Consider the following 23,700-nt stretch of genomic DNA (forward strand, 5'->3'; position numbering starts at 1 on the left):
CGTACGGTTCACTTCCAACCGTTTCAAAATGTTGCTTGTGAAGAACATTTAGCCATCATTTGGTTCAAGAACAATGACAACTTAAGGAAGGGGATAAAGAAGGATGGCTTCTCTGAATCATCATGAGTGATGCCTCTGAATGCTAGAAAGAGTTCTCCTGGACCCGGCTAGTTATAGCCTTGCCTTATCTTCAATCTGCACTTTAGCTGAATAAATTACTTACCTTTTACTAATTAGTTTTGGAACAGTAAACCACATCAATCAAATCCATCCACTTGGTCAGGAAAGTGAGTATTTTAATAAAAGCTGGGTTTCAGCAGGGCCCCTGCTCTCTCCCCTCCACTGTTTGGTTTGCTTTATTGAGGATAGTCAAGGTGCCAGGAACAACGCTTTGGTTGGGAGGGCAGTGCGGGAACTCCTGCTGATCCTCAACAAAGTCCGTTAATACCCTTATTGTGCATCCCTTTGACAGAAGGAGGGCTTAGCTCCTTGGCTTTCAAAAAAGTTTCACCTGCAGAGGGGACGCTTTTCTGTGACTCCTGCGGCTGAAAGTTTCCATGTTTCCTTCTGGAGCATTCGCTAACCAACCATTCCCCTCCTTGCCCCTTTTTAATCAGCTTGCCCACATCTGAATAATTAGAAATTCTCCAACAAAGGTTTCCTTCTGCCATTCAGGTGATCTGCCTCGGAGATCAGTACGGAGTTAGCACATCTTGGGTCAGCCGGCCTGTGGTTTCCTCCAGGCCCGCTGACCCAATAATACACTTCAGTGGTTTTGCTTTCTTGGGACAATAAAGGCTGCATTGTCCTCCCCTGGGACAAGGAGGAAGGTCATCAGGTGACAAAGGGAGAGCAGAACCGAGGCATTTGAGTTTTCAAGGTATTATTAAAAAGCTAACAGGCTATAATTAGCCTTTGAACAGTTATGCCAGTGTTTCTTTTCCAGCATTCCCTGTACTTTTGTAGGGTCCTCTCCTCCGAGTCACACAGCGAAGTAAAGAAGTTTTGCCTCTAATTTAATCCCCCCTCCAGGTGTAGGAGTCTGAGGAAAAGGATGGACATGTCAGCCTTATAATTAATGATCCCTGCCATTTTGCATTTCCTCCGGCTTTGCACGTATTTAATGAATGTGCTAGATATGAAACAGATAACCCCACCCCTGGGCAGCTGGAGGCCCCTTGTTTCTATATGAACTCAGCTGGTACCAAAGCTCTCCTGCTCCATGCATTTCCCCTCCCCTGCCTCTTTTTAAAGGAGAAACGTTCCAATCAGTATTGGAGATCTAAAGTGGTTTAAAAGATATACTTGTAATTTTAGATAATGCTTTTAGGAGCTCTGATAAGATACAATCTCTGAGGCTGGCAGGATCATGTCACTTCCTTGGGACATAGTCACGAGGAGTTTCCCTGACATGAAATGTTGTTTTCATGGTCCCTGACTTAACACTCCTGTTTCCTTTAAAAGGGGAAGGGTGGGGAGAGGTTTGGAAGGGACTATATCTTTCTTCCTAATGTTTGGTTGCAGCATTCTTAAACGTGTTTAGTTTCCTTGAGGAGGAAGTGGATTTTGAGAGCAGAGTGGAATACAATTTAAGTGGACTTACTGATATAAAATGTAAAATTACTTATATTTAACTCTCATGTCATCGTATAACTTCGTCTGCACTATGAGAAGTATGTGGAGTGTGAGCCGGATCAGGGCAGACACATTCCAGTACTTGCTGAGAGGGTCATGGGTGAATCTCTTCCTGGCTGCCCCCATCCCCTCATCTGTTCAGTGGGCCTGAGTGTGTGTGTCTGTCTGCCTGATTGCTTTCATTGAGTTATGGTGAAGATGCAACTAAATAGTAGAAGGGAAGGTTGTTCCAAAAGTGAACTACAAACTAAAAAGGCAAGCTATTATTTGAGTTTTAACTTGAAACTGGGTCTCTGTTTACTAAACTGCTTCCTGCTTTGCAAACAGTTAAGGGAGGAGTAATGAGAGCACTTTGAAAAGTTAAATACAGTGCAACAGTGCAAGATGTTATTATTTGCAAGGGAATTACACACACTGAGGGACATCTGTTGGCTCTGAGGGGCTGACTGTGGAGCTGGCCCCTGCATTGCTGACAATGAGGAGAGGCAGGCGGGTGAGAGGCCTGGGACATGTGACCATGATAGGGCTGCCTCTGCCCTTGCCTGGCCTGGTAGTTTCTCTCTTTACATAATCATCTGCCTTCTCTACTTGTTCACAGTCAGGAATTGGTTACCAGATTCCAACAGGACCTTCAGGGAACCTTTGTCACCTCAGAGCTTCAGTTTCCTCATAGGTAACAGTGTTGACTCATCTCTTTAAAGCTCTGAGAAAACACAAGATGATTATAAACTCCAATGTCAACTTGACATTTTTGACAGAAACATAAATGTACACATTGTATGCATTAATTTGGCCTCATCTCAAATTTTAAAGAGCTATAATAGCAACTGAGTTAATTTTTCAATTTCTTTATGTGATATTTATACACACATATATATGCACATACATCCTATATAATAAAAGCCTAATATGCTAAATATTCAACCTATCATTTGGCCAGTTGCTATGACAAGCACTCACCACTAGTGGGCAGATGCTCTGACCGGTAGGTTAGCTTGCTGCTGGGGTCCAGCCAATCAGAACTGGGTGAGAGGGGTCAGACACACCCTGGAGCCCTCCCACAGTCCCTCCCCAGCCCTGATTGTGCACCAATAGGATTCTTCAGCTTGGCCTGTGCCATCTCACAATCCAGTATCCCTCAGGGGATGTCAGAGAGTTGTTTTTAGCCCATCCCCACAGGCCAGGCTGAGGGATCCCACTGGGTGCACAAATATTAAGACTACTGGCTTAAGTTTTATGTATAACAAAGATTTCTGAACCCCAGAACTTTATAACAAAGCCAGATCTCTCTCCTAGAGGATATTTGGAAAAATAGTGAATGCCAACTGCAAGGCCATACACCATTTTTTGGAAAGAGAATTAGACTACAAATGGAAACTTCTCATTTTCACTTTTGCAAGTTTTCTACAAGCTCTTGAGGAATGTAATCTAGTACAAAGAAAATATTTACTCTTGAAAGTTCCAATAATAATTGAGGATTTTGTATGCAGCAGCTGAAACCAATAACCACAAGTCTATTGCTTTAAGAATATCATATAATATGATAATGAGTTACCAATCACATACTGAACATTATTGCTATTTGATTTATGCAACATCCTTCCATGGAAACTATTTTAATTTAGAATACATATGTGGAACTTAGCCAATAAATTTATAATCTATCTTCAATAATATACATTTCTTTGAGGATTTGAAGTTGTAATTTTTTATAAAATATTTGCTTTATCACCTCAATTTAATACAGTGGTTAGGAGCAGAGGCTCTGCACTCTGACTGCTTGTGCTAGAAACCATGATTCACTAACAAGATGACAGGTTATTCGCCTTGTTAGTTCACTCCCATAAACCTCAGCTTTCTCATCTGTGAAATGTGTGTATTTATATTTGCCTGACATATTATGGTATCAAAAACTTATGTACTTTCAGTGTTTGAAATTTGTTTTCTTTTTTAATATTTTTTAATAGACGGAGTAAATACAGTAAAGCCAAGCAAGAAGCAGATGAGGAGAAACATTTGAATCAAGGTACAAAACATTGGATTCGAAATAATTTTAGTTTTAGACCATGTCTCCTGTTTTCAGTTTAGAAATATCTGAATAATAGTCACATGTCTATTCATATTATATTCCTTTTATATAATTATCTAAATAATATACTTCGCGGTATCAAACTGAAACAGGTGAATGGGGATTCTTGAAAGTGAGATTAAAAATGGGGGTTGGGGAAATTCCTTTAGAGTCTTTTTTTTCTCCCCTTTTTCCCCCTTCTTTTATCCTCCACTCTTAAAAGGTATTGGTCTAGCTGGCTCATTTTTGTAATTGGATGGCAGGTAACAATCTTGGAGAAGGAATAAGGAATTGAACTGTAATTGCTATGCCTCCTTCCTCCTCACCCCCCAAATATGTAGAATTCAGACCATCCAACAGCCACATGTACTATTGGATACTTGAAAAGTAGCTGGTGTGAAAGAGGAAGTAAATTGTAAATTTTATTGCATTTTAACTAATTTACATTTAGATAGCAACATGTGGCTAATAGGTCCCCTATTAGACAGCGCCAGGAGGTAAAAGGAAGAGAGAGAGAGACTAGCAGTAGGAAGAATAATCCTGACAAAGATTTTCTTAAATAGAGTATCTAAAGTTCTAAAGGCTACGTGGGGCTTAAAAGCTTTTTGTTATTCAAGTTGTTTTCTTTCTAAATACTTTTTAATTTGCATGATGTATATATTTTTAAAAACAAAAATGTAGTTTTTCTGTGATAAGGACAAGACTGACAGGCCTAAAAAATCAAAGGGATTGGGACATTCATTGTCTTACACCCTCTCAAAGCCCCAGGGAGCTCAGGCAGAGGAAGGAGAGGTGTGAATGCCAGCAGAAAGTTCCCAGGAATTATAGCGCATCCCCCTGTGGTTCCAGAGGTCACATTCTGAATTTTTTTGCAAGTGGCTGTGGGATAAGGCTAAATTACACTTTCTGCTATTCAAACCATTCACAGGCTACATTTCTTCAGCTAAAACTTCCAGGTGAACTTCAATGTCTTTAGTTTTTTCCAAAACAGAAAAAAAGTGAAGCTCCAATACAGAGTCTATATTCTCAAATCATTTTGCTGAGATTATCCCTCTTGTCCATTTTCACCTAGGTTTAATCTTGCTTTGTTAATTGTTGGTCACATCTTTAATTGGTCCAGATACTGGGCAAAAGGGTGACACCATGAAGACCAGGCCAGTTGAAATAGAAAGTTCTTATTGTCTTACTCCTTTAGAATAGCTGGAGATGGTGGGCAGGATACGGACAACTGATGAGAAAACAATATTCAGCTAACACATTCCAAATTTCCTTATAGAGGTTCTCATTTTCTCCCTGGGATGAGTTGTTTTTTAAAAATGTGTCCTTGAAGTGTGAAGATATTTCAGGAAATCAGGAGAGCTGCAGCCTCTTAAGTAGTTAATGATTTCTTTGTTTACCCACTAATGACAACCAGAGCAAGAATTTAAACATTGTCATATGTCTACACCAAGTCTTTTTTATCTTGCTAAGAAAACATTGCCTGGGCTAAGTATTTGTAGACTTAAGTTTATTATTGGCTTCTGAGAAGTGTTTGGTCACTCTATCATGTGTCTATTCCTTAGGTGTTAGAACATATGTGGATCCTTTTACATACGAGGATCCCAACCAAGCAGTTCGAGAATTTGCCAAAGAAATTGATGCATCCTGCATTAAGATAGAAAAAGTCATAGGAGTTGGTAAGTGACTGTCTAATAAACCTATTTTCTTTGTGGATATTAAATATCCACATGTGATTATATAAATACACACGGGTGTATTGTGTGTCCATGTCTATGTGTAAATATCTGTGAACATGACATTTCCTGGCTTTATGTAAAACACGAACACTGTGCCTGGCGGGTAATAAGCACTCAACAAATGTTTGCCATTACTCTTTCATCTCGAATGTGTTTCTGGTCCACAGTCAATTCTCTTTCTCTCCCAAAGGTGAATTTGGTGAAGTCTGCAGCGGCCGTCTCAAAGTGCCTGGCAAGAGAGAGATCTGTGTGGCCATTAAGACGCTGAAAGCCGGCTACACAGACAAACAGAGGAGAGACTTCCTGAGCGAGGCCAGCATCATGGGACAGTTTGACCACCCGAATATAATTCACATGGAAGGCGTCGTCACCAAATGTATGCGGGTCACTCCCTTTACAAAGCCAAGTTTAGAGATTCCTGGCAAATTAAACACACATTTCTTTCCAGGGAAATGACAGATGGAGCAGCCCCACTGATTGCTAATAGGAGGAAATCAGTGCAGGACAAGTCATTAATCTTGTAGTCAGCTCTAAATGGGTCTATGGTTTAGGCTGATACCACTGGTTCCAAGGCAGCTTGTGTGAGATTTTAGGGGAATTAGTATTGCAGATTTTTGGTATGCCTTGCCATCTTTCAGGTTTTTGCTAGACCCAACTGACTGTCACAAGGTAGGCACCAGCAGATGGTAAGCACAATGAATTGTAAGTACTTTTCATATAAAACACAACAAAAACCTCGCCACGCCTTGTGCTTGAGGCTTCAGGTTCCAGATGCGGGGAGTGGATCTTGGGAATCTTTATTAGGCTGGGGGATTTACTTGTCTGCTCTGCCTGATTTATGGCTGCCGCAGTTCAGCACCCAGTTCCAGTAACACCTGGTTGAACTTTCCTTTTTTTAGTCCATTAGCATTCCCTGAGCCTGCGAACCACGCTTCATTTAAAACACAACACAGCTCTACAGATGTATTTTACGAAGCAAACCCTGAATGCCTTGGTGAAGCTGGTTTAGACCAACTTATAAAATGCCACATGGACAGCGCAACCCAAGTGGTTATTACTGAAGGTGGCTCTGTTCCAGGAGCCATAGTACCTCCTACAGTTCCTATAAGTCAAGGAGCCTGTAAGCCTGGGGCTATGTCTCCAGGAAGCCCAGGGTGCCTCTTACTGGATTTGAAGTGCCTGTGAGATGCATCCTCAGACATCCTGTACGGAGTGGCTGCTCCAACAGGTGAAGGGAGGGAGGAAGGGTTGGTTAAATATTAAACTTTGGACATTAGACCTGAGGCTGAGGGGGAGGTCTGACACAAGGCATAAATTCTTTAAGAAGAGAAAAAGAGGTTACTAAAAAGTGGGAAAGTATACACACTTAAACATGCATCAGAATCCTAAAAAAAGTGTCAAATCAGTTTCCTTGAACCTCATCCTCAGGGGAAGTGAGGTCCATGAGTTCAAATTGCAAGCTGTAAGGTTAGCCAAAGGTGCATACAGTTCCCGGGACCACACTTCCAAAACCTACGTTTGGCGTAGGGACCTAAGATTTACATGTTGGCTAAGCAGGTGGACTTGACTTGTTGCTCAATATTTCAGTTTCCTCACCTGTAAAATAGAGATAACATGGAACTAGTCTCAAAAGGTTATTTTGGATGAATTATTTAGGGTGGTTATCATAATGTTTGGCACATAAAAAATAAAACAAACTCTAAGCGTTAGCTGGTGTTATTATGTCTTAAGAAATACATCTTTCCCTATCTTCAGAATTCTTAAAAAAAAAAAAAAAAGAACTTTAGAGAGAAGGATATACAGTTTTTCCAACTAAGGTGAAGGCTATAATTAGCATAGAATAGCTCTATTTACTTTTTAAGATTAGTTTTACAGACAGGATATTTTTTTGTTGCCCGTGGCCTTAGGGGCTGTCCAGAGTCCTTCACTACTTTAATTAAAAGATAACATTCTGTCTAAATACTTCTGCAGGTCCAGTTTCTCAAAAGGAGGCTCTGTTCAGCGTGGGGTGTTTTTCCTGCGGCAGACAGTGATTTTCACAGCACCTCTGTAGAAGAGAGAAGAAACAGGGGATCTTTGTGTGAAAGTCCCACCGAGCCTCTAAAACCCACAGCTATTACAGCTGTAACTGTTATAAACGACTGGGTGCATTTGCATAATGCAGTTGTCACTGAATTAAAATGATTTAAAATTTCCACCAGAGGCGCTGTCCCCCCCTCCCCCTCTCCTCTAGCCACCGGCATCCCCCTCTGTTCCGGAGAAGGACCCGCCCCCACCCATGAGCCCAGCCTTGGCCGATTTTATAAGCCCCTTTGCTTCTGCAGATATTCATCTTTATTTCTCTTGTAAAGCTCATAAAGATTCTGACAAATGGATACTGTTAATAAGCAGAAAGAGGAATGTAGAAAAATTGTGAAGATGGTGCCAATAGTCGGACCAGGGAGGTGTGAGGGTGAAAAGGTGGCCTGGAAGAGTGTGAATTCATTACCAGCAGTTACTTGAGTAACTTTTTAAAATTGACAAGGAGACTATAAATTCTCTCCGCTACCCCCCTGTCATTTGGATCCTCCACTCTCTTCTCCACACCTCCAAGGGTCTGGTGAAATGGAAGTAGGTGTTAACCCTCCACCAGGAGGGTCACCCTTTCTCACCAGTTGACAAAGTATCGTTTGATTGAGGCAGGTTAATTAAAACTCATTTAGATGCATTTGTGTCTGTCTGGAAGATTGTGGTCACAGATGTAGAGGGTAAATGAAGCTAAGAACTAAGAGCTTCCTGTTTAAATTGATGGCGAGTGGAGAGGTGGACAGGGACCACCCTCACCCTCTCCAATCAAGGAGAGAGACTGGAAGTGGTTTGGCTCATCCTTCAGTCTTCACCACCATTCCTGCTTTTTCTGCCAGCTTTCCTTCATCACTTGAAAATAAAATCTCCAGGGTATTAGTTTCTAATCCAAAATTTTTGCTTCGGAAAGATTTCTTAAGACACCAAAAACACAATCAAAAAACAAATTGATAAACTGTGCTTCGTTGAAATTAAAAATGTCTGTTCTTCAAAATCATTATCTGTGAAACAAAGATCTGTCCTTTTCCCCTCACCAGCACAGTCTATTCTGATAGGGGTTCTGGGTGGGAAATGTATTTGTATAGAACAATTTTGGGTGCTTTTCAGCAAGTGACACATCCCAGCCCATTTTCCCTAAGTCCAAACAGTCCACAATTACATCAATGAAAGTGTGAATACTTTTGATTTATTATCAAACTAACATTTTATTTTCCTCTCAGGGAATTTTTTATGTTCTATTTGCTCTAAACCTTCCCTTAGTAAAATATTGAGGATTTATGCCCCCCTCTTCCCCACTCCCACAAATCCCCTTTAGAAAAAAGGAATTTCAAGCCTTGAGTCCATTGCCAGCGATTAAGAAACTAAAGAATGGTTCTGATTTCCTAAGGTCCTCAGAAAGAAAACTGAAGTGAAATAAAAATGGCATTTCCCTACTTCCCCAAACCTTAAAATGGTTTTGATTTCTTTGCCAAAAAAAGAGAGAAAGAGAAGAGGGAGTGGGGAACAAGACTGTCCTAGTACTGAATTAAGATTGCTGAAGATGGTGCCAGCGGTCGGACCAGGGAGGAGCGAGGGTGAAAAGGTGGCCTGAAAGAGTGTGAATTCATTCTACGATGAAATAGTTTAATGAACTTTTTCTGTGATTTTGTTGTTGCTGAGGTTGGTGGCTTAAAGAAACAAAGAATAAACTTATTTATAGAAAGGGAAAGAGAGGAAAAAAAAGATACAACCCCTAATCTGAGCAAGACGAAGAAAGAAGTTAATATTGTTCATGCTTGATCTTTAAGATGTGTCTGAGCAATGAAGTCATCAACATAGCTACTGCTTTCTGAAACTTGGGTTTCTCCAAATAAGTAAAACAACAACAACAACAACAACAAAAGTTTATCTCTCCATTGATTCATTTAGCATCACACAAGTGGTTCTTCTGGGGACAAAATTAATTAATTATCCTAAAGATTTTTTTGTTTTCTGCCTTTAAAATGGCCTGCTCATTTATCTTCTTCCCCTTTGGCTTGAGAGAGCAATTATCCATTCATGTGCTCCCTGGGCACCAGAGGCCACTTTAGTTAAAGACCTTGTCAACAAGCCACGCAAAGGGTTAACCTTCCAGATGGAACCTAAACCTACTTGTCTTTTTAATATTTCATTCCCAGCTCTCCACAGCTGAGGCATAAGCTTGGCTTGTTTTAATTAAATTAGATCACACAAGACAGGTGTCTTGGCAGTAAAATTGTGCACAGCCCATTTTTATCTCATTAACTGCAGTGCTCATCAAGGGTTTGTGTTTTTCTTTCTCAAAACTCTAGGTAAACCAGTGATGATCATAACAGAGTACATGGAGAATGGCTCTTTGGATGCATTCCTCAGGGTATGTGACTGCTTTATATTAAACCCAAGAATGTTGGTATTCAGAAAACTCTTACTGACTCCTTGCATCTATTGCATTTGGTGGCATTTCTTAATGGGACAAGGAAGGAGGAGAGAAATAGAGAATGATGCAATTTTTAAAGACTATTAGATAATCCATGTATTTGATTTGTTCTTATATTGTGGTACTGTTTGAGTCTTAGATTCCTTACAGTTGGATAATTTCCATCTGTCACAGGAAGCAAATGCAGCTTCTCGGATATACCCAATTTACCTAGTGAATTAGTGACTTTGGTAAAAAAGGCCCAGAAATTATCTTAAATTTGATTGCATACCGGATACAACCATTAAAAAAGATTCAAATAACAGAAATGCTCGATAAACATTAATTTGGCCTAAAGCTAATAAGACTGTTCCCAATTCCTTTATACGCAGAAGAATGACGGCAGATTCACAGTCATTCAGCTGGTGGGCATGCTTCGTGGCATTGGGTCTGGGATGAAGTACTTATCGGATATGAGCTATGTGCATCGAGATCTGGCTGCACGGAACATTCTGGTAAACAGCAACTTGGTCTGCAAAGTGTCCGATTTTGGCATGTCCCGAGTACTTGAGGATGATCCTGAAGCAGCTTATACCACGAGGGTAAGGAGGATTTGCAACCTCTGGGTCTTCACTCTGATGAAACTGTTCCACTCTTCTTGCTTTGATGCTTAAGCCCTTTGTGATTACAATAGGCTCATCATCCTTCAGAGCCTCTTCAGAGCCATGCATCCAGTTTTGTACCATGTTTCCTAGACAGAGATTTTGAAACAGCCTCTATATGTGCACTCTACAAAGCCACAAAGTAGCCCTTTACTTATTGTATTTTATTATTTTTAACACTTTATTTTTCTTCCCTTTCCTCCCTCCTACCATTCTGCTTTATTTTTTTAGGTTTTCTATTTGGTTCTTTTTTATTATTAAAAATAACCTTATTTTAAACAGCACAGAGCAATGTTTCTAGTTGTTTGGCTACCAGCTCTGAGAGTGTATATACAGGATTTATAAAGCATTTACACTATGCACGGTTTTCCAGTATCTAATGGCCTTCATTTTACTACTGGCAGATAAGCCAGGATTAGAGGGCAGTTAAGAGTTATCAGTATACAGTTAATGGCTGTGCTATCTTAGCTGGGCCATCAGAATATAAGATACTAATGGAATAAGCACAGAATCATGAAAGTTATTGGCCATTAGGGCTGACACTGTTAAAATCAACATGAAGCAGACAGTTGCCAGGCATTTAATGCTTACATTTTGCAACTGCAATCCTGAGCATTGGACTTTTTTTGTTGTTGTATGGTTGGTTATTGCTTTTTCTTGTATTGTTCAGTTTCTTTGGTTCTAGTTTTGATTCTTTATACATATCTTCTTTTGAATTCCAAGAGCATTCATTTAGGAAATAATGCATCTTTGTGAATACTGGAGATCTTTTATTTTGTCCCAGTAGTTAGAGAGAGAGAAATTAGGGGAGCCTTCTAGAATGATACATTTACATAGATAAAACCTTTGCCAAATATTTAAGGAAGGCAGAGGTAGCCCAACTGTCCTACATGTCACAGGTTTAAATGTGATAAATGTGATACACTAAGTTTTCAGAGTAAATGACAGTGAATCAGTGCAATTGCCAGTACAATATATTGTCCTGTTTTAGTAGCTCTAATAAAGCAAACTTTTAAATAATGGCCTCTTGAACAGCTTAAGGATATGGATTCAAGTTGAATTAATTTCCCTGGATGGAACCCCAGGAAATATGAAACTCTATTAAAAAAGACATTTGGGGCGGGGAGGAGGGGATAAAGCATTTTTAACTTCCCTGAGTACAATTGCTTTACCAATTTTGCAGGTGTTTTCTTTTTTAATTAGATGGTAACCAAAATCCTGCCCTCACTTTATTAAAGTCAATAATGGCTCTAGCATCTGCCATTATTTGGCTTCCTTCAAGAGCCTATTCAGTGTTCTCTTCTAGCTGTGTTGAGCATGTTTCTCATGCTGTGTAAGAGCAGGATGAGAATATGAATGATAAAATTTTTCATTTTAACCTCTTAGTTCATGATTTTAGGAACAAAATTATATATTGCCTTTGTGCTGCTGGATGACAGAATTTAACAAGAAGTCAAAGGAAATATCAGCTGCATATCCATTGCTATGCCAAAGCTAACACATATCTCCTAATACCTGAGATTCCTTTTCCTCCACAACATTGCCTGAGCAGAGCTTAGGTAATAGGTAGGCATTTTAAAAAATAATTAAACCAATTACTTGTTCACTTCCTTGTGACAAAAGAAAACATCTCAGGAAAACTGTCTCTATGTGGAAGACTTTAGTTAAGATAAACAAATCTCTTGTTATTGTTTGGAGAGCTATCTCAGGAATGCTTTTGTCCTGCTTCACAAACATTAAAGACATTCAGAATCACAAATGGCACCTCAGTAATGTACTTTGGGAATAACTTATGGCTCGAATGTTCATAGGGTGGCAAGATTCCTATCCGGTGGACTGCGCCAGAAGCAATCGCCTATCGTAAATTCACATCAGCAAGTGATGTATGGAGCTACGGAATCGTTATGTGGGAAGTGATGTCGTATGGAGAGAGACCCTATTGGGATATGTCCAATCAAGATGTAAGTCTTTATGTTCTGAAATATATGCCTTAGCATTGAGAGTCAGGAAGTTTCGCATTAGTGTATGATGGAGTGCATGTTGAGCTTGAAATGATACATTAAACTCAGGATTCTTAATACAAATGTGTCTAGTAATATAGTTAAACCTTCTGGTGGTGGATTTCAAGGACCAAAATTACCATAGCCCTGTGTTATCGTTTGGGAGATGGACCAGATAGATCAATTTAGATAGATGCATGGAGTCATGACATGGAGCAGTATTTGAACTTGGATAACTTCCAAATTCAAACTGAAACAAAATTAAACTTTGAATTTGAAGAAAATGCAAAGATGTATGAAAAACACATTTCACATGTGATCAAATTGACATGAAAGGTTTATTGCGAGAAAACTAGTGAATATTTTAAAGCTGACAGAGTTGTAATTAGAGCTTGCCCCTTGAGGACTCTAAAATAAAGCTTCACTAAATGACCCTTTGTAAATTATGCACATCCCTTTAAATGTACCATCTGGACTACTTCGTAAGGGAGTATCCACAATGCCTGCAATTTTAGTAAAGCATTCAATAATGACACTAATAAGATTCCAGAGTAATAGAATTTAATTACAAACATCTCCAGTGAGAAAGGACCAAAAAAAAGAAAGAAAAAACCCTTTAGCAGTGGGTTCCCAGAACACGTATTTGCTAATTCTGGAAAGGTTTTAGTTCTGGGGTTGGAAATCAGATCATAATAAAATGAACAGTCTTTGAACTTTAAGAAATATTTTAATATATGAGCTAAAATATTGGCACAGAGTTTATAGATGCATGGTAGTCAATATCAACAGAAATTATATTTTAGGAAAAGTCATCTTTTAAAAAAATTCTCTCTGAGGTAGAATGTTACCTGACCATCTGCTGTGTCCTGAAACACAGGGACTTGTGCAGCCTTGACAATTCAATGAAGAACTAGTTGTACTTAAGAAGCAGGATGCTGTTGCCTTATCAATAAAAAGATGTTCAGTGCAATAGAGAAGCTAATGAACTCCATGTCTAGTGGGACAAAATGAACTCTCTAACCAGATTAAGAGGAATGGTCGTGTTGACATTGGATTATCTGTAAATTGTAAAGGAAGGTTGGTAGCAGATGGGAGAAAAGTCAGCAGCTAGCATAACTAATAATTACAAGCTGGAAAAGGCTGTAGAGGTGAAGGGTATACAATCTATTGATGTGACTATGCTATGTGTATACCTTCAAGTACCTTTTCTGTGGCAACATTTAGTTTGGGGTTAGAGATTTTTAGAGGGACAAGGACAAACAACCTAAGTGATCAAGTGATGTGTGTATTTACTTATTTAATTATTTTATACTTAAACGTTCCCCCTTTTCTCAATTGAGAGTCATGGCTAAATGCTCGTAACAGCAGATTATCAATGTTGTTAGTTTCCCTGCTCTAAGTACTTTTAGAATCTGTAGTTTTGATGGTTTCTATATTATCCTATATAATGAAGAGCTAATATGCTAATTAGACCAAACAGCAGAAAGACTGTCCAGATGACCTTCTTGATGAAGCCAGGGCTGCTGCGAGCACTTAGGCAGCCAGGATTGCAAGGGCCAAGGCAGCTGGAACTTAGAGGACTGAGCCCCTTGCACAAATTTTGTGCATCAGGCCTCTAGTATTAAAATAATTTTGGCTGTTTTAAAATTTTAGTTGTATGGTTTTATCCCTGAAAAATCATCTGAAGTTGTTTCTCTCTGCAAATAACATTGGTCTAGTACTCATGTGTATTCGTGTTGGTGTTGGATTCTGTGTAGAACAGGGATCAACAGGAAATGTAACTGGAAAATTACTTTTATGAGTAGAATTTGGCATATGGTGAATGAGTCAAAGTAGCTGTTGAAAATATGTCAAACTTATCAAGATTTTTGTTGGTTTTAATCCTCTGCCCTCCAAAACATTCAGCAGTAAACTGAGAAAATATGCTTTGCTAACCCACAAGTCATCTTGCAAGCTGGCAGTGGATAGGGAGCTAATGAAGGAGTATTAAACAGTCTGAGGGATTATAAGAAATTGTGTTATCCTGGCATTAGCCCAATTTTGCTTGCATTGTCATCAGTTCAGTATAAAATGTTTTCCTCAAATCTAGAGTCAACACCATGCTCCTGGAAAGATAAAAGAAAGTGAGGGAATCAAGCTGACCTAGTGTGATCACTGGAAATAAGTAGAATAATGTTCAGTAAGGTAGCATATAGAAGTCTACTTTAGGAGAACTAAATAAATACTAATACAACCAGGATGGATGTTGTCTAAAATACATGGAGGGGATGGGGGGAGGATCACAGGGTTTAACAAATCACCAGATGATTGAAACAGTGTGCTGGTGAAAAAGACAAGAAGTCGTATCGGTATGTAGAAACTGGACCCAACTGAACTGACCATGTTATGTTGAAGGCTAATTGTTCAGCAGTAAATAGACCTACCACAGGGTGGATGCAGTGTGGTCATTGAGATGACTACAGCCACTGGTTGTTTCCTTAGCAGCTATTGCTTTGGTGGGAGAGGGGCTGGAGTGGAAAGATTGATTTGAAACAAATAAAACTTTAAAAAAATCCCCTAACAGGCAAAAGCACCTCGAGAATCTCATAGGATGCCCATAAACAAAGTTTATGAGTCGCCAAGAAATTATGAAGTAATTCCCCTCTTTAAATTTGGCATGAGTCATGCTGTATTGCATTACTGGGATTTATGCCATGAAGAAGGGGGGTTTAGAGAAAAGTCAATAAGAAAATAAGTAATACCTGTGAAGACAGATTAGGAAAATTAGAATTAGAAAAAAGACTGTTGAATGATTTATTTATGTCTCACTAGACAGCGAGACCACTCTAGGTAGTAAGACAAGTGTCATCTATATTTTAATTTTTTTCCCTTACATGTGCTAGTGACTCCTTTAACATAGAAATGCCCTCAAAAAAGATGAAAAAAAATGTTTTTTCTGACATTTTAAAAAATATATATATACTACACCTTTAACAGCGTCAAATGACAGCCAAGTAAGATGAAGAAAGAGGTACAGAATTGACATGATGGTGTATTTTGGTCTTCCAAAAGCAGAAAAGGCTGGGCATCTGGAAAGATCGAGAAGTGTGCTATTTCAGAGGTTGGCAGTGTCTTCTGGATTGGGAGGTCAGGGAGGTGGTCTCTGGTTTTGACCCATTAGCTGTCTGAGCAAGAAGATATGGGCTTAAAATGATATAAAGGGCTTGCATTTTGAAGGCAGCTATTAATACTTCCTAAGAAAGGCCTTTCACAACAAGGTTAGGGTCTCTTTTTCCTGAGAGTATTTTGCAGACGCTTGGAAGCAGAGTGGAGAAAGTCATTGCCCTGTGATTTCTGAGGGTCAGACCAACACCATTTACAGATCTAATTGGATTATAATCACTGGAACATTGCTGCATCTTTACTTGAGAGCTTCAGGTTGGCTTGGCCTGCCCTTTGAGAACACCTCATAGCCACAGCAGGCTTGCCTACCCTGTTGCCAGCAATAGGCAGGTCCAGCTTGGCTTCTGTGAAGGAATTGGAGGTGTTCCCATGCTCAAGCTTGCTGGCAGCTTAATGTACAGGGAACTTGCCTATCAGGAGGGTGAGCAACTAACAGCTTGCCTGGCAGCTTAACATGTCATCCTGGTTTCTTCAATAGGTGATTAAAGCCATTGAGGAAGGCTATCGGCTACCCCCTCCAATGGACTGCCCCATCTCACTCCACCAGCTGATGCTAGACTGCTGGCAGAAGGAGAGGAGTGACAGGCCTAAATTTGGGCAGATTGTCAACATGTTGGACAAACTCATCCGCAACCCTAGCAGCTTGAAGAGGACGGGAACAGAGAGCTCCAGGTGAGCCATGCTTACTTAAGAGTGATGTATAAAAGAATACATTAGAGATGGCAGGCAAGTGGTGACTCACGTTAATTCCTGCCTCTCAGTAAGAGGTCACTTCATAGCTCTCTGCAACTTGGGTGGTTTCTTTCTCAATTAGTGAAGTATTTATGGTAGTTCACTTCACCAATTTGAAGAGCCAAATATCTGTCAGGCCTCAATGAATAGTTAGAAAAATAAATTAAAAACAACAACACAGCAACAGCAAAATTACTAAAGTGCTTTTTTTATGATGCTGGACACGGACATTTTGAAAGAGGGATGAAATGTACTTTTGGAAGACATTCAGGTTGCTGGATGCCATATTTTGAAAAGGGACAGGAATATTGTGTTTGTAAAAAGTAAGGATTAGAGGACAGCTCTCTGTGCATTGCAATTTTAAGTTGACTGATAAAGTGTTAATTGTCACAAGAGATGCCTTAGGTTTTAGTTCTTGAAGTTTTTCTTTTATAAGTCTTTCAAGAGTAGTAGGAAACAGGACCAAGATGGAAACTGATCAAGTTACAAAGCATGCAGACCAGGAATTGTACCACCTGTAAAAGAGTTAGTTATTTCATTGGGAAGAGGCAATTGAAGTGTATCAGTCCAGAAAGAAGATAAAGATACTGCAAGTTCTATAGTTCAATGATAACTTATTTTTTCCCCCCCCATTGGGTTGAGCTTTACTGGCTTACGGTTCAGGATACCTAGTTACCAGCTCTCTTGAAAAAGGTATAGACCATCTTTATCAGTTAAATGGTTTAAGAGACAAGCACAATAAGACCAAATTATTCAGGCATGCATGAGTTGAGGCACCTATTCATTTCCAAGTCTGAATTTCTCAAAAGTGTCTCTTTCATCATGACCCCAGATTAAAAACAGGAGAGCATTTTCTCCAGATATGCAAGCCCTTCCTGTCTTGGCCAGCATTATGATGTTCTCTAGTTTTTCTCCTGAAACCCTAGCCTAAATGTTGCAGACAAAAAGGACTACACTTATTATTAAAATGCATGAAAAAAATAATTTGGAGCGAACAGCAGAGGTGCCTTCTGTTCTCTTTCAGGCTTTCAGATCCTTTAGCATTGGCCACTATACAAAGAGCTCAGTGGTCAAGCTCTTTTGCAAAAACATCCAGCTGAATTCACATCTTCCTCCTGCCAATTGGTAGCTATGTGACCTAAAACAAATCTAACATTTCTGGGCGAGTTTCTGTTCTTCTGTTCACCGAGAGGGTGAAAACAGATGGCTCTAAAGCCAGGTTTCCGTGTAGCTGGCTTCTCCTCTTTCTACATTAACCTCAGCTTTTACATCTCCATCTCCAGAGCCCATGTGTTATGTCTAAGAGTGCTGAGGCCAGTGCTTGGAACTTCTCCTGATAACTATTGATATTCCATAATGTGCGCTTAGCACCAAAGTTCAGGAAAAAAGGAATTATTGAATACACTTTTCTAGGGTGCTAATTTTTTTTCACTGATGGTACTTGAATAGCTTTGATGCTTATCACCACTTGCTGATAATGGGGTGTAGTATAACATGAGATGTTAGTAGGCACAAAATTAGGCAAATGTCATGGAGAGCATAGAGACTTCCAGAACATGCTTAAGAATATCTGTTGGAGTGTACTGATATGGAGTGAGGATATATTTATATATATATAGATAGATAGATAGATAGATAGATAGATAGATAGATAGATAGATATAGATATAGATATTTTACAGAGAGAAAGGGAGAGAGATAGAGAGATAGAAACATCGATGAGAGAGAAACATCGACTAGCTGCCTCTTGCACACCCCCTACCGGGGATGTGCCCGCAACCAAGGTACATGCCCTTGACCGGAATCAAACCCGGGACCCTTCAGTCCGCAGACGGACGCTCTACCACTGAACAAAACCGGTTTCGGCAAGTGAGGCTATTTTCATTCTAAGGTCATTTTGACCTTCTCAAGCGCCTAGAGTTTACACATTGTCTTTTAACGTTCTTGGTGTAAAGTTAGAAGCAAATGCATACTGTTGCTTCTTGTTTGATATAAATATTTAAATTGGTAAACATTCAACACTGATGTATAAAAATTCTGAGTGTTAATATTTGTTATTGACTCGAAATTGGGGGAATAATTAAAGCTTGATTATTCTTGCCATAAAAATATGTAGAATTTGCCAAAACCGGTTTGGCTCAATGGATAGAGGCTTGGGGACTGAAGGGTCCCGGGTTCGATTCCGTTCAAGGGCATGTACCTTGGTTGCGGGCATATCCCCAGTAGGGGGTGTGCAAGAGGCAGCTGATCCATGACTCTCTCCCATCGATGTTTCTAACTCTTTATCTCTCTCCCTTCCTCTCTGTACAAAATCAATAAAATATATTTTTTTAAAATGTAGAATTTTACTTATAAAAATGGATATAGTTGAAACAATGAGCACAAAAGAAAGGTCACAAAGACAAGCTAATATCTGGGCTCAGAACTAACTGATAAAACAAGACTTTGTTAAAATATTTTCATAAAAAAGAAGTAATGCAAATAAAATTAACTGGTAAAATTAAAATAAAGAATGGAACTCAATTAAGTCTGCTATGTTGAAAAATGAATCAAGGCATTATTTTGACTTAATTTTGTTTTTACAAGAAAAGAATCTTTTTGGGTGAAAATTCAGTAATGATGATATACTTCTGATTTAAACACTTGTATTCAAACAACATAGTCTCAGAATGAAAGTCATGTCAAATTGTTAAGGTCAAATTCATTCCATAGTTTCTAGAGAAAATGAACTTTAAGAAAATAAAACTTAAGTAGCAGTGTTGCTATAGAGGTAAGTATAGTAAAGGTGGTATAGAATACCCTGTGGAGGTCTACCTTGTGTTTATTACATATTTTGATGATAAAGATAACTACAAGTCTGTTACTAAATACTTTCCATTAATAGGTGATTTATTATATTATCAGGACTATGAAGATTGGCAGAATTCCTGCCTTGAACTATAGTTGTTTTTAACAATGACCTCATATCAAACACCTGGCCTGAGAAATGTGTTAACTAATAACTAAGTTAATAAAATGTGCTCATATTTTTTGTGGAAATGATTATTTAGGAGCCCCTGCAAGGGAATACAGAAGCACATTCCACAGGCTAAACAGTGATCAAAGTGGCCATTCTTCCTTCCAGTCTTGGCACGCGTGCTGGTCAGGCATGGGTTGATTAAAGGGGATTAACTCCCTGCTGTCCCAATTTTTTTTTCGAATCTACTGAGACTGCCTGCAAACCTGGCTCAAAGCACGTTAGACTTGAACTCTTGCTGCTTTCTCCTTCCATCAAGTCTGGCAGATTGAAGCTCGGTTTTCCTTACTCATACTTCACTAGGGTTTCCATAGTTGCTGCACTCAAGTCTATAATATTCAGTGCTGGAGGGACTGGACTCTTTCTGCAAAGACAATCAATTTCAGTCACAAGGGCTCCCTGAATCTTTACCCCAGGCTAGGATGTTAAAAAAAAAACAACACAAAAACACAAAACAACTGCTATGATTATTAATGCACTAAGAGGTTCACATGAAACAAATGTGGGCCATGAAATTAAGAACAAATAGGGCGACTGATACTTTTTTTTTTAGAAGCTTTGTGAAATCGGGAGCAAAAATAATCACAGTGGCATTTGGTGAGGGTTAGGTTACTCTTGGGGTTTCAGTTCCTCTTGTCTGTCTCAGGCAATTTGACTTCTGAGTCTTGCTGTCTCGCTGATAGCTTTGTCTACAATATCTTGTTCCATCTCCAGACCCAACACTGCCTTGTTGGATCCAAGCTCCCCTGAATTCTCCGCCGTGGTTTCGGTGGGCGACTGGCTGCAGGCCATTAAAATGGACCGGTATAAGGATAATTTCACGGCTGCTGGTTATACCACACTAGAGGCTGTGGTGCACATGAACCAGGAGTAAGTACTCAGCGATGTAACACAAAAGGGTAAATCTAGATTTAATAGTATTTTCCTGTTTTTTGCTTTGAGCTGCATAATCATCCTACCCATTTAAAACACGCACACACACAAAACTGGAATGCCTTTCATTTTGATTGAGTTGAGTCTTAATTTTACACAGCCTTTATAAAGCACCCACATTGTTGCATTAAATTGCTTAATTAAACATCTTAATACACCTGCCTTGTTGTGCTGTATGGATTGTGGCTGATTCAGATGTGTGTCTGCATGAAGCCCAAAAGAGAGGTTCTCAGCCCCTCATAACATTACTCTCCCTCTGTTTTCTCCCCACCTCCCACCCCCTCTACCCTCGTACAGCGACCTGGCACGAATTGGCATCACAGCTGTCACCCACCAGAATAAGATTTTGAACAGCGTCCAGGCGATGCGAACCCAAATGCAGCAGATACACGGCAGGATGGTTCCCGTCTGAGCCAGTACTGAATAAACTCAAAACTCTTGAAATTAGTTTACCTCATCCATGCACTTTAATTGAAGAACTGCACTTTTTTTACTCCGTCTTCGCCCTCTGAAATTAAAAAAATACAAAAACAAAAAAACCTATCTGCAGTGTTGTTTGGTGTACAGAATGCTGGAAAATGGGGCTTCCAGAAATAACCAGTGTCACTTGAATTCGACCTGGAACAAACTGTTTCTCAGAAGTACTGGGTCCATCGCCAGTTTGTAAGATACATGTACCTGTGCAAATAGGACTCTGCCTCTGAGTTTTGATGCTGTACCTGCTGCCAGACACTGGGCTTCTCAGAGACATCCTGATCCTCTCTCCATTTGGAATTACAACTGTAGTATTTTGTTTGTGGCATAAATGACAGTCCTCCTTCTTTCACTGGAATGAAGGCCATGCCCAGGAACATTGCTGAAGGACTCACTTGTAGCTACAAAGGCTTGGTTCATGGCAGAGGGAAGAACACAGGTGAAAACCGGGTGGTTCATCAGTGCTGTTCCTCAAAGCTCAGGCCACCGGGTGGATTGTGATGCCATGAGGGGATGGAAAGGAAAAGGAAAGTGGATTTAAAAATAATAATAATAAACTCCAAGCACCCTACATCCCTGACTGGACAAACAACGTCTGTTTCTTTGGGCCTGAGGCTGTGCCCTATAGTCGTATTTTGGGACTCTACAAACTTACCGTAACTACCTTACGGATAGTGGACCGTGACAATCTTGAATAGGGAATTTTCACACTTCCCTTCTTTAAAGAAGTGAACCCCAATCTCCAAGGTAAGGCAAAAACAAAATGAAAAAAAGTAGTAAATTCTTCTCCAATGAAAACATTGTTTTTTGAAACTTAATCTTATTTGAAACATTGAGTCGAAAATAAGTTTTCAGTTCTATCAGGTAGTTTGCGGTTCTTTCAATATTCCAATCCTCTCTTCACAATGGGAGAGAAGACCAAAACCAATATGGCTTCCCTATTGTTCTTCCAGGAAGCAGTGAAATAAGAGCCATATATGATCAGGTACAAGAGGATGGACACGTACTTCTGGGCTTTCTCTTATACAGGGTTCCTCTGGCTGTCTAGTGAATTTATTGAACTTTTGGGTTCCAAGCAGCAACCTCAAACCTTGTTGGGTCTTGCACATGCTTCACTCTTTAGAGAGTTTGCTTCAGTTGAGAATCTTTTCCATTAGTCTTATTTTTATGTCCTGCTCATAGTTCTTTTATCAAAAAGAGTAGCCAGGGAAGATGAACCTAGATGTCAGTGGTGAGACTTGGAACTCACCTTGAGTTCCTTATTATCAGAAAGTAACCTAATAAAAAATGTGTAAGAAGCTTCTATTTTAATACTAAAATTTTCTTCTTGAAACATGTAAAATAAATGACTTTCTTCATTCCTAGAAGCCAACAGCCTAACTTTTTTTTCACTAGACAAATTTTAACTTGTTTTTTACTTCCATTGTTATCACTATTAAACAACAGCTTGGCTAATTTTAATAACTTATTTCCCTCTCCTTAGTTTTATCCTGAAAGCTATTTCTTATAGAGCAAAGAATGTTAAATTTGATGCTGTCAAATCATGACAGTTTAGTACAAAACCTTTTGCAACATGTGTTCTAAAAGCTTTTTGGTTAAAAAAAAAAAATATGAAATTTGTTGTTTAAACTGCTTCAACAATTTTTATTTCATCACCACTTTTGCTAAAGTCTGGGAGTTCTGAATGTTCATGTTAAAAGTTGACAAATGTAGATGATGCAGATTGGGGTTTGTTTGCTTTTCAAAAAGTGTATATGTGTGTGTGTGTGTGTGTGTGTGTGTGTGTGTGTGTGTTAGCAAAGCTGTTGAGTATTTTATATTCAACTAGAGGTCTGATTCGTGTACTGGTGGGTCCCTCGTCTTGGCCTGTGAGGATTGGGCTGAAACTGATCTCTGGGTCTAGGGTGCGGATGAAGCAGATTCAGGGCCGACAGTATCCCAGCAGCAATCTAACCCATGGCCAATTCCTAGAGGAATCAGGCTTCCTCCTCTACTGGTCAGAGTGTCTACCCCCTGGGGGTCATTGCATACAATAGCTACTGGCTGAACGGTCAGAAGGTCACTTAGATTTTTATATATATAGAGAGAGACCGTTGCAGACTGATTCAAATAAGACAGCATTATGGCATTATCTTATAAATAAAAAGAGAATATTACCTTGCCCTGTCCAGTTTGGCTAAGTGGATAGAGCATCAGCCAGTCCCGGATTTGATTCTGGTCAGGGGCACATACCTTGGTTGCAGGCTCCTCCCCAACAGCCTGGGCCTTGGTTGGGGCTTTTGCAGGAGGCAACTAATTGATGTGTTTCTCTCACATTGATGTTTCTCTTTCTTTCTCTCTCTCTTCCACTCTCCCTAAAAATCAATGAAAAAATATCCTTGAGTGAGGATTAACAACAACAACAAAAATAGACCAGAGAGAGAGAGGAAGAGAACATTATCTTGCATATATTGAATAATTAAAACATTTTGTTTTCTTAAATTCAAGAACTTAAGACCTGAAATATTTTTCTAAACATTGAACATATTCAAAGCGGAACATTTTAAAGGAGAAAATGTCAATTCTAATATATTCCATGCTGCTGTCATTTAAAGAGATACCTTCTTCAGTAGGTATCTCTTTAAATAAAATCATTGGGCAGGGATTGAAAGAAAGGTCTATGAGACTTTCATTCAAAGGTTGCCTTCTGAATCTTAATTTTGATACGTGAAGGATTTAGAATGCAGGCCAATAGAATAGCCAACGGAGGACTTTCCAAGTGTCTAAAATCATATCCAGTAGCAATAAGAGTGTTAATGCCAGGAC

The 23,700-nt window shown here is 39.4% G+C and overlaps 1 protein-coding gene across 2 annotated transcripts in view; it reads left to right on the forward strand.

Moving 5' to 3' along the window:
- EPHA4 (EPH receptor A4) overlaps positions 1–23,700 on the forward strand; it is a 135,386-nt gene that overhangs the window by 106,708 nt on the left and 4,978 nt on the right. The window contains exons 9-17 of one of the 2 annotated variants that reach the window (XM_084891388.1): positions 3,603–3,661; positions 5,266–5,379; positions 5,630–5,815; positions 9,813–9,874; positions 10,309–10,518; positions 12,390–12,539; positions 16,219–16,412; positions 20,203–20,358; positions 20,719–21,642. In XM_084891388.1, coding sequence (XP_084747514.1) covers positions 3,603–3,661; positions 5,266–5,379; positions 5,630–5,815; positions 9,813–9,874; positions 10,309–10,518; positions 12,390–12,539; positions 16,219–16,412; positions 20,203–20,358; positions 20,719–20,833 — 1,246 coding nt within the window. In that variant the 3' untranslated portion in view covers positions 20,834–21,642. Of the gene's footprint in view, positions 1–3,602; positions 3,662–5,265; positions 5,380–5,629; positions 5,816–9,812; positions 9,875–10,308; positions 10,519–12,389; positions 12,540–16,218; positions 16,413–20,202; positions 20,388–20,718; positions 21,643–23,700 lie in introns of those variants that run through there. The other variant, XM_084891389.1, reaches the window with a different exon arrangement.

This window comes from Pipistrellus hanaki (genome assembly GCF_964339955.1).
Source record: "Pipistrellus hanaki genome assembly, chromosome: 8".
NCBI classification, from domain to species: domain Eukaryota; kingdom Metazoa; phylum Chordata; class Mammalia; order Chiroptera; family Vespertilionidae; genus Pipistrellus; species Pipistrellus hanaki.